Below are 11,389 nucleotides of genomic sequence, written 5' to 3' on the forward strand. Positions count from 1 at the left end.
GACTTGTCTTTTTATATATTTCATGGCCCTACTTAACTTTTTGAACATAAAGAATACAATCATATTAGCTGTTTTCATATACTTGTCTACTAATTGTACATCTGTGTCAATTCTGGGTTTATTTCAATGGATAGATTGTTGCCTCCTCATTATGGAGAACTTATTTGCATGGCTGGTAATTTCTGAGTGGATGCCATACATTGTGATTTTTACTTTGTTGGGTGTTACGTGTTTTTGTAATTCCAGAAATATTCTTGAACCACTAGGTTTTCAGTTTGGCTGGTGGCATCAGGCACTATCCCAGTGAGAGCTGGGAAGTGTACTGTCTAATTTGGGGGGATGCTTCTTTCCTAAGCTGTGGATAACCACCTCATGAGTGTGTGCTAATAAGTATCCAGTTGAATACTTGGGAAAGACTGTTTGCACGTCTCCAGACCTCTCTGTGCAGCTCTCTCCTCTGCAGTACTCTGGTCTGCAAACTTTAGCTGCTTGGGTCTCCTTTCATTCTCTGCTCTGTCTCCTTAGCCCAGGGACTCATCCATCAGGTTCCACCTGCATTCCCCTCTGTGCCATGGCCTGGAAACTCTCACGAGGGAGTAATCTGGGGCAGTCACAGGATTCACCTCATTTGATCCTGTCTCTTAAGGATGGCTGTCTTTTGTTGCCTAATGTTTATAGTCTTGAAAACTGTTGTGTCATGTATTTTTTTCTAAGTTTGGTTGTTTCATTCTCAAGGAAAAGTCTGATTCCTGTTACTCTATGTTGGCTAAGAGGAAAAGTGTTGCATGTTTCTTTAAAATCAAATAATTGATAGAGCAGGATCCTATGCTGTACAATGGAAGTAAAAAGAGAGGGAGTAATGGACTGGGAAAAATGCAGGGACCATGCATAAACCACTCATTTAAAAGTTATTTATTGAGCACCTACTATGTGCCAGGCACTGAGAAAATATGGTAGCTTGGATTAACATGGTAATGGTGGAGATAATAAGTGATTGGATACGAAGTATGTTTTGAAGGTAGAGCCCATATGATTTGCATATATTTAGAATCCATGGGGTATGAAAAACAAGGGAGTGAAAGATGATGCTAAGGTTTGTGACCTGACTAACTGGGAGTATGGCATTGCTTTTACTAAGATGCAGATGATTACGGAAGAACAAGCTTTGGAGTGGAAGATGATAAAGAACTCGCTTTTGGACATATGGAGACTGAGATACCTATTCAACATCCAAGTTGTTCTGTGAGGGAAGTAAACTAGAGTCCGTGGAAAAGGTTGAATTGGTGTTAAGAGTTTGCAAGTCATCAACATACAGATGTATTTAAAGCCATGAAACTGGAGAAGGAGGTGATGAAGAGAGAAAAGACAAGAGGTCCCTTTAAGGGCTGAGTTTGGGACATTCCAACATTTAGAGTTGGGGAAGAGGAAGAGACCTCTTCAAAGAACACTGAGAAGTAGCCAGTGAGGTAGGAGGAGAATGAGGGGAGTAGAATCCATTATTTGAAGAAAGATGGAGTGTATAAACTGTTAGATGCTGCTCAGAAACAGAATAGAATGTGAACAGAGAAGTCACTTGGGATAAATCGTGTTCCTGTGTGTCTCTTACTCTGGGAGCACCACTGAGATAAGAGACTGCCAGACTCTTCTTTCTAAACCCAGCACCCAGCACAGAACCTGGCACACAGTAGGTGCCTTGGGGATGTGTATGAGATAGATGAGTGAATGAATGGACTGTGACCTGAAACTTCTAATCTTGGTTATATGATGAACTTGTTCCTTCTCTCTCTAACTTAACTTCTCTAGGAAGGAATTTTCCTCAAAATGCTTTCAGTGAACTTGACTAGGCTGGTTTTTCTTTAAAGTCTCAGGCTGGCAACTCAACTTGTGGATAAGGAGAAAAGAGGCCTGCATGTCCACCTTGACTGTGTTTGGACTTTTTGCCAAATCATTATGCCTTACTCTAGGTTGTCAAGCCGCGAAACCCCACTGCTCATCTAAGATCTGTTGCCCATCTCTGTTCTCTTTGGCAGCTACATGGTCTGTCATCTTCCTTGCCAAGCCTCTTCCTGTCCTCACGCTTGTTTGGAATCCCCTGTCTGTCCTTGCAGCAGCTATTGCAAACCTTCAAAGTCTGCACCTACTGCTGCCTGGCGTTTTGAAGATGAGACCCCTCCCATCCCTCCCATTTCACTTAGAACACTGGGGTTTTGCAAGAGTGAATCCCTTCAACTGTCTCACGGCCTGTTTCTCAGCAGCCCCTTCTTCTTGTCCTGGATCTGTCTCCTTTCATTTCCTCTGGTAACGTGAACCTTCCCATTCCACCCACCTTTCATGGCTCCAGCCTCAACTGGAGTTTCTCACAAGCACATGTATTTTTATTATCTACTGAATTCCTCCTCAAAACCTTTAAGCTTGCTTTATTATCTTCTTGACATAGAATTATAACAACAGCAACACAGAGAAGCTTTGTCAGCCCCACATCCCCCTCCAGTTCCCACTTTATCTTTCCTCTTTTTTTTGGGTCAGTCTCTTAGAAAGAGTGAGCTATGTGCTCTATCTCTTATCTGTCCCTCCTACTCCTCGCTTGAAACTTCATGAACCATGTTCTCTTTGACTACTACTCCTTGACGTCCCTCCTGATAAGGTCCCCAGCAAGGCTCCTATTGTTCCACCCAGTGCCCGCTCCAGCTCTCATCTTGGGGAAGAAGTACCCAGCACAGGGCACTTATCTTCCTGATATGGGAGTGGGGCATTGACCTTGCAGACAGCTCCCTTCCTGAAAGTCTGCCTTCCCTGGGAACTGCCTCATGTTTCTCACATTCCCAGCCTCATTCTCCTTCACTCACTCAGCCCCTCCGTTATCGTTCATGGTTGAAGCTCACCAGAGCTCTACCCTTAGCTTTTCTCTGCTCTCATGGTATGGGGATGGGCACATCTCCTCAAAAGCTTTACCTGCAATGTAAACCCTGGTGGTCATGTGCCCCCTCCAGTCCAGACCCCAGTGAATGCTGAGCCATCCACAGTCTGCTGCAGCAGGTGTACAGAGTCATGTTGAAGGCTTGAGACCAGGCCAGGGCCTTGGGGATGAAGGGCAATGGTGGACAGAACCTTGACACTTTTGGAGGGACAAAGAACTCAGGACAGAGGCTGCTTGGATGTGACAAAGGAAAAAAGGAGTTATGGGTGACACCAGACTTCCAGCTTGAGTGACTGGGAAGAGGGCAGGCCCCTTTCAGAGGTGGGTAAATTTGATGAGCTGATTTGACATGATGGTAGCTGGAGTCTTGGGACTTGGGGTTTCCTGGAGAGGGTGTATACATGAGACCCACCACCCCAACTGCCTTGTTTCCAGCAAGCAGCCTGAGGGGGCAGTTTCTGACAAAGGGGAGTGTATGCAGGCAGCCAGGCTGAGGGATCGGCCTGTTCCTGGTACAGAAGGAGCAGGGGTCATGGGGTAGGGGAATCTGTCTTTGTGACAGAAGCTTAGAGAGGGTATGAACATGAGCTGTGTCCCCAGCACTGGCCTGGCCGTGGATTACAGCCCTTTTGATCTGTCAGCTTGTTTCAACACCACCTTTTCCAGGAGGCAAGCCCTGTAACTCTGGTCTGAACGACTCTGGCTTTGTTTGCATTGCCTGAAACTTTTTGTCTCCATGGTCCACTGCCTCCAGGGTCCAAGCAGGGACTCAGTGATGCTGGTTCCTTTTCCTCAAGTGCCCTCATTACTATCCTGGTTCCCTAGTCCCACGGAGAGCACCAGGTGAGCATCTCTGAGGCTGTTTGATGTGTCTGCCATCACCATGGTGACAGCTTCAGAGGCTGGAACAAGCTTGGGCGGAGTTTGAGGGAGCTTCAGGAACAGCTCCGGGACTGTGGGTCCAGCAGCAGGGGCTGTGGGAAATCTGGGGCTCATGCTGACCATTTCTGGCCATACCTGGTAGGCATGCCAACCAGCCCTGGTGGGAAGAGCTCCTCCAGGTGTCTCCTGACTCCCTGGCAAGAGACAACATGGGACACAATCTCCTGCCTCTCTTCTAGATTGTTACCTCCTGGGTTATTCCTTCTCCGTCTATTTTGTGGACACCTCCACCTCTGCTCAACTCTTAAATATTGGGGTTCTCCACAACTCTGGCCCGGACCCTCACTCTGTCCCTTCTTTTGTGATCCCACCCACTCTCTCTCTCCATTGTTCCCCACACCCACTGCTTCTCTGAGTGCAATCCATTCTCCTCTTAGATAGTTCTGCCCTCTTGTCTTGGTCTCCATCAGTGCTCTTGTCCAGCCTCCTCCCCGCCCCTCACCTTCACCCTTGCTCTCCCTCTAATGCAGGCTCCACACAGCAGCCAGAGGGATCTGCCCTTGTCATACTCCTGCTCTGCACTGAGGAGAGAGTCCTCACAATCAAACTATCAAAGCTAAAAGAAAAGAAAAGAAACAAAAACTGTTTAAGCCATCTTCCTGTGCCACCGCTTTCTGGTTCTCCTCACTGGAGACCACCTCAGAGCTCATTCTCCTTAGGGAAGAGGGAAGCTACTCTGGGCCAGGGAGACACACCTCCTCCCTCAGGCCAGGGCTTTGGGGCAGTGGCTGCCTTGGAGCCGCTCGGCAGCTTAAGCACGTGCCAGACATCCGCAAAGCAAAGGCACAGGAAGATGGCTTAAACAGTTTTTGCTTCTTTTCCTTTCTTTTAGCTTTGGTGGTTTGTATGAAAAAAATATATACTGTGGTAAAATAAAAAAGCAAACACTTTTTGTAACTTAGCACTGTTTCCATTTACATTCACACATTAGGGTTGGGGGAGTCCCCTCATTGTCTGAACCCCACTGCCCTGACTGCCACAGCAGTGCAGCTGGCCAGGTGGCCCTGGGTTAGAATCCATCCATTCGCTCGCCACCCTCCCGCTCTCTGTGGGTGTCAGGGTCCTCTGGAACCTTTTTCTTGGCCCTCTTCCTGACAGATAAGGGCTCTGGTTGTACCTAGAGGATGACTGAAAAAGCCAATGGCGTGAAGAGCTCCCCAGCCAATAATCACAACCATCATGCAGCCACTGCAATCAAGGCCAATGGCAAAGATGACCACAGGACAAGCAGCAGGTGAGTCTGCATGGTGTCAGGGAGGGTGCAGATGCTGCTACTTCTCCCACCTCTGCCTCATGGTCACAGAGCCAGCAATCTTTGTCTCCAGGACACCCTCTTAAAAGATCATGGAATTTCTAAGCACAATCCTGGAGGGGAGACAAGTCATGCACTGAGAACCCTGAGTCAACTCTGCTCTTTCTTCTGCAGGCCACACTCTGCAGCTGACGATGACACCTGCTCAGAACTGCAGAGGCTGGCAGACGTGGATGCTCCACAGCAGGGAAGGGGTGGCTTCCGCAGGTGGGTCCCACCACTATCTTGTTGCTTCCCCCTGCTACCCATGGGGCATGTCAGGGTGGCTACCATGGCCCTCCTCTTCACGGTCCCACTAGTCCTGTCCACCAAGACCCCAGGGAGCACTGTCAGTGCTAGCCAAACTTAATTCTTTCCTCCTGAGGACTGGGCAAACCTCAAGGCAGGCAAGCTCAGAGGGTCCAGAAGAGGCCTCCCTTAACACTTGGCTGGTTCAGCTTCAGGGGGCAATACCCTTCCCAGTAGAGAGGCCTGGGTAGAGGACCCAAGGCCTCTCTATCCCAGAGTTACAGGCTCCATAGGGAAAGCAGGAATCTCAGGGAAAGCTTTATTCCTGACAGGTCTTGCCTTAACACAACCTCCATCTTGCCCTGAAGACATCCTGTTTGCTCTTCTCACCATAAACTGAGATGGCACTTCCTATAGGAAGTCTTCCCAGGACTGCAGTCTCACCCAGACTGCATTCACCATCATGCCTGAGGCCTAGCCCCGTGCTCTAAGTGCTGGCCTTTACCCCAGCTTTTAGCACATGTGAAATCATGGCCTGGCCTGTTTCTAGGTTTCACTGTCCTTCTTTCATCTTCCTCAGCGGACAGTGAGCTCCTGGGGACAGGTGCTCTGTGAACAGCATGAATCTTGGCTCATACTTTCTTTCTCTCACCTCTAGGATAGTTCGCCTGGTGGGGGTCATCAGAGAGTGGGCCAATAAGAATTTCCGAGAAGAGGAATCTAGGCCTGACTCATTCCTCGAGCGTTTTCGTGGGCCTGAGCTCCAGACTGTGACGACACAGCAGGGGGATGGCAAAGGCGACAAGGATGGCGAGGACAAAGGCACCAAGTACACTGTTCAGCCTGTGGGGCTCAAACGGGCTCCAAGCATACAATGGAAGAGCTCACTGGGGTTTCTATGCTATTGCCAGGGGCTACGACAAGCCCTGCTGTAGTAAGCAGAGTGGAGGGCAAGGGTGACTTGCAATGTTTTCAACTCCAGAATATCTCCATTGTGCCCCCCCAACAGCCAGTGGCCTACTTGCCATGAGAACCTCTGGTGTCTTTTCTCACCTTAGTTGCCTCTTGCCAGATGTCCTATTGCTGCACATTAATGCACAGCCCAGTTCCAGTGGTCAGGAAATGCTAAGAGGGTGCACTTAGGGAGTGCCCTGCAGGGGATGCCAATCTCAGCTCCATTGTAGGTGGGGAAGTGGGTCTTTGAAGAGAGCACGTAAAGGGCTGAAGGAGAATGGCTGAATGATGGAGCAGGACAGCATGGGGAGGGCAGAGAAGGCAGAACTGGAGACTCTGTCCTTTGAGGCGTGAGTAGGCAACTGCAGATGTCTGGCCAAGCAGACATTCCCCACCTGTGGCCAGTGGAAGGAAAGGTCCTTTGCCAAAGCAGGGCACAACATCTGGGAAAGTGATTTGGAGGTTGGAAGCCAATGACCTAAAAGGGAGACTGAGGTAGGCAGGAAGCTTGTGGTGCTCACTCACCTGGAGCCACTCTCTTTAGGGAGGGATGTGGGAATAGGGCTAAGCTTCCATTACCATCCTGTGGAAATCCCTTCCCAGGCCCTGAGACCCACCACTACTGAAAGTTCTGCCCCTTGACATGCCCTCTGGGCAAGGGGCCTGCAAGGTGCATGGGAGTCAATGGACCTATCCTGATTCAGAATGGGAAGATGTGTACCTACACCCATGTGAGCTCCACTCAGATGCCCAGTACCAGGTTGTAGGTCCCTGAAAAATGGGGCCCTCAACCTGAAGGATGGGTTGGGCCCTCAGCCAACCCATCCTTCACCCCACATATTCCCATAGGTAGTGCTTTCTCAGGCACCTCTGGTTTCTGGGATCTGGGGTGCTATCACACTGAGGAGACCTGATCCCCAAACCTGGTCTTTGTCTGTCTTCTCAGGAAGAAATTTGAACTATTTGTTTTGGACCCAGCTGGGGATTGGTACTACCGCTGGCTGTTTGTCATTGCCATGCCTGTCCTTTACAACTGGTGCCTGCTGGTGGCCAGGTGAGCAGAATGGGGCCCAGGAGGGGTAGCCAAAGTCACCCAGTCTTCAGACCCTGGAATTGACAGCACAGTAGTCCCTGGCTACCAGTGGCACTTCCACCTTCTCTTAACCCCAACCCTCTCCCCATTTAATATGCCACGAAGATTTCTTGTCTGTCTTGTGTCTGGGACAACCACAGTGGCTCCACACATCTATGGTGCATCCTCCACATTTGCAGCAAACATACTTGACAGAGAACTAGGATTTGGTGATGCCACTCCCACCTCACAAACCCTTCAGTGGCTCCCCATTGTCCACAGGATGAAGTTCAAGGCCTAAGCATGGCCTTCAAACTCTTCTGGACCTGGCCTTTTTCTCTTGCTCCACCTTCTGGACACAGCCCAGCCACAGCATTCACCTCTCTTGGATCAGAATATGCAGTTTTCCACCTATGGAGATTCTTCTCCTTGCAGGCTCAGTTCAAAAGCCACTATCTAAATGTTCCCTACCCCATCCTACTCCATCCCTATCCCAGTCATTCAGTCAGCAAGGATTTGACTGAGCACCTCATGTGTGCTCAGTGCTGGGGATAATGTGGGGAGAACAACAGCCATGGTCTCTGCTCTCCTGGAGCTCCCAGGCTAGTGGCAGACACGGACTCTAAACCTGAAATGAAACAAATGACCAGGATAATGCCAGGGGCTAGTGGCAGGGAGCTGCTAGAGAAAGGGGGGTGAGGATCAACCTCTCTAAAAAGGTGATGCCTTAGCTGGTGGGAGGGAGGCAGCTAATTAGATACCTGAGGATGGTGGAGGGAGCATTCTGGGCAGAAGAAACAGCAAACGTGCACACTCTGTCTCAGGATGGCCTACTGTGGCTGGAGGCTATGAGTCAGTCATCACTGCCATGGGCCAGCTCTGCAGTTTCATTGGGAAGGGGAGGGGGCTGGAGTTTGAGTCTAAATGTGACCAAGTAGTCAGAATTAACGGTTCTCCCCTTTGGCTAGTACCTCGCTGGACGATCATCCTGGGCTCTGTCCCTGACTAGGCCCTCTCCCCAACCCTCTCCCTACTCAGAATTAACTCAGTTGCCAAATCCTGCCACTTCCTTCTAAAAAGTTCCTGCAGCCTCTAAACCTTTCTCCATTCCCACTCCTACCCTGTCTCTCACGTGTATTGGCTAGTGCTGCATGTTGAGTGCTGAATAAGGTGTATGTTGAGGAGATAAGCATGGAGGCGGTTCAGTTGTATGCTGTAGTTTGTTCTTCCAAGAACTTGTTCATTCATTCAACTCACAGCCATTGAGCCCTCAAATCCTGGTGCCCTGGGTCAGACATGGGGCATGCCATAATGACTAAGAGGGGTCCCTGCCTTCCTGGAGCTCACAGTTCAGAGGGTGAGACAGAAAATTAATGGCCAATGGTGTTGTCTATGTAGTGATGTCTATGTAATGAGGAGGGGTGGGGCAGAAGCTACTTATAGATAAGTGTCTCTTGGCATTAGGCTGAATGATGCCCCTGGTAGCCATCCCAACCGATGCACACAGTGAACACTCAGTTTGGGGCCTCTAGGGTACCTTTGGCTTGCTTTGAGGGTGAAGCTTAGCCATGTCCTCCTGCAGAGCCTGCTTCAGTGACCTACAGCAAGGCTACTACCTGATGTGGTTGGTGCTGGACTACGTCTCAGATGTGGTCTACATTGCAGACCTCTTCATCCGATTGCGCACAGGTCAGTGAGCAACTGGGATGCAGGTAAGTCCAAAGGCCTGAGTCCAAATTTTTAGGAAGCCCAGTGGACGGTGTTGGACTAAATTGCTTGGTTGGGACTCGGGTAGGTGAGTACCCTTCTTTGAACCTCACGGTCCTACATGCTTAGAGAGGTTTGGATCTGGGGGTGTTCTCTTACAGTCTTTCTGGCCAGCCCTGCTATGTGAGCTACATCCCTCCTTGGGAAGGAAGTTTCAGTGAGCAGCATTTTCGTGGCCTAGAGATATTAGCCCATAGGGAAGGATAGGCCTGAGGGCAGAGGGGTCATGCTGGCTTGCGTCTTTACTAGGTTTCCTGGAGCAGGGGCTGCTGGTCAAAGATACCAAGAAACTGCGAGACAACTACATCCACACCCTGCAGTTCAAGCTGGATGTGGCTTCCATCATCCCCACTGACCTGATCTATTTTGCTGTGGGCATTCACAGCCCTGAGGTGCGCTTCAACCGCCTGCTGCACTTTGCCCGCATGTTTGAGTTCTTTGACCGGACAGAGACACGCACCAGCTACCCTAACATCTTCCGCATCAGCAACCTTGTCCTCTACATCTTGGTCATCATCCACTGGAATGCCTGCATCTATTACGCCATCTCCAAATCCATAGGCTTTGGGGTCGACACCTGGGTTTACCCCAACATCACTGACCCTGAGTATGGCTACCTGGCTAGGGAATACATCTATTGCCTTTACTGGTCCACACTGACCCTCACCACCATTGGGGAGACACCACCCCCTGTAAAGGATGAGGAGTACCTATTTGTCATCTTTGACTTCCTGATTGGCGTCCTCATCTTTGCCACCATCGTGGGAAATGTGGGCTCCATGATCTCCAACATGAATGCCACCCGGGCAGAGTTCCAGGCTAAGATCGATGCCGTGAAACACTACATGCAGTTCCGAAAAGTCAGCAAGGAGATGGAAGCCAAGGTCATTCGGTGGTTTGACTATTTGTGGACCAATAAGAAGACAGTAGATGAGCGGGAAGTTCTCAAGAACCTGCCAGCCAAGCTCAGGGCTGAGATAGCCATCAATGTCCACCTGTCCACACTCAAGAAAGTGCGCATCTTCCATGATTGTGAGGCTGGCCTGCTGGTAGAGCTGGTACTGAAACTCCGTCCTCAGGTCTTCAGTCCTGGGGATTACATTTGCCGCAAAGGGGATATCGGCAAGGAGATGTACATCATTAAGGAGGGCAAGCTGGCAGTGGTGGCTGATGATGGGGTGACTCAGTATGCTCTGCTCGCTGCTGGAAGCTGCTTTGGAGAGATCAGTATCCTTAATATTAAGGGCAGTAAAATGGGAAATCGACGCACGGCTAATATCCGCAGCCTGGGCTATTCAGATCTCTTCTGCTTGTCCAAGGATGATCTCATGGAAGCAGTGACTGAATACCCTGATGCCAAGAAGGTTCTAGAAGAGAGGGGTCGGGAGATCCTCATGAAGGAGGGGCTGCTGGATGAGAAAGAAGTGGCAACCAGCATGGAGGTGGATGTGCAGGAGAAGCTAGGGCAGCTGGAGACCAACATGGAAACCTTGTACACTCGCTTTGGCCGCCTGCTGGCTGAGTACACGGGGGCCCAGCAGAAGCTCAAGCAGCGCATAACAATTTTGGAGACCAAGATGAAACAGAACAATGAAGATGACTACCTGTCTGATGGGATGAACAGCCCCGAGCCAGCTGCTGCTGACAAGCCATAACGCCTGGGGCCTAACTGCCTCTCCATCCTTGGCCTTGATCCCAGGAGCTAGAGGAGCTATTTAGATCTCCGGATTTATATGAATTACCTTCATGTCCCCTGAATTCTCTCCAAAGCGTCTCTGACCCCAGGTGTTTGGCCTAAACATCCAAGATTCTGCCTCCAATTTAGCCCAAGTTTTTGGAGAGTACAGACTGTTGGCTGGGCTTCTGGGAGCTTCAGCCTGCCTAAGTCTGAGAAAGGGTGAAAGGAGTAGCTTATCTGTCTGCCAGGGGTCTGTCTGGGACTAGGAACCTGGGCAATGATCTGCTCTGAAGAAGCCTATTTGCAAAATGACATACACCTTGCTGCAGTACTGCCCCCCTCTGGCTCTTTTGCACCTAGACACTCCTCCCTTGGTTCTGGCCCCCACTTTTTCTAACATGTTTTCTGAATACTCCCTTTCCTCTGCACATGCATGTACTTCGAGCACCGACTATAGACATTTAGGCCAGGTACCCAGTGTCTGTCTCCCAAGACAGGCCAAGGAATGTGATAGTGTTG

General features: G+C 50.0%; 1 protein-coding gene across 1 annotated transcript; it reads left to right on the forward strand.

Annotated features, from left to right (window-relative positions):
• The first annotated feature begins 4,983 nt into the window (after nucleotides 1-4,983).
• Nucleotides 4,984-10,847, forward strand: CNGA2 (cyclic nucleotide gated channel subunit alpha 2). Its single transcript, XM_012477347.2, has 6 exons — nucleotides 4,984-5,093; nucleotides 5,286-5,378; nucleotides 6,058-6,228; nucleotides 7,300-7,407; nucleotides 9,008-9,114; nucleotides 9,442-10,847. The coding sequence occupies exons 1-6, from the start codon at nucleotides 4,984-4,986 to the stop codon at nucleotides 10,845-10,847; spliced, it is 1,995 nt and encodes a 664-aa protein (XP_012332770.2).
• The last annotated feature ends 542 nt before the right edge of the window (nucleotides 10,848-11,389 follow it).

The sequence above is a fragment of the Aotus nancymaae genome, unplaced genomic scaffold (genome assembly GCF_030222135.1).
Source record: "Aotus nancymaae isolate 86718 unplaced genomic scaffold, 86718_ANA_hifiasm-v0.15.2.pri h1tg000138l, whole genome shotgun sequence".
Taxonomy (NCBI): Eukaryota; Metazoa; Chordata; class Mammalia; order Primates; family Aotidae; genus Aotus; species Aotus nancymaae.

What these genes read in the sequence shown, in the direction of transcription:
- CNGA2 (XM_012477347.2), top strand. Translation starts at nt 4,984, where the DNA reads ATGACTGAAAAAGCCAATGGCGTGAAGAGCTCCCCAGCCAATAATCAC. An exon ending in GACCACAGGACAAGCAGCAG is followed by an intron (nt 5,094 to 5,285) that starts GTGAGTCTGCAT and finishes TTTCTTCTGCAG; the next exon opens with GCCACACTCTGCAGCTGACG. An exon ending in TGGTGCCTGCTGGTGGCCAG is followed by an intron (nt 7,408 to 9,007) that starts GTGAGCAGAATG and finishes GTCCTCCTGCAG; the next exon opens with AGCCTGCTTCAGTGACCTAC.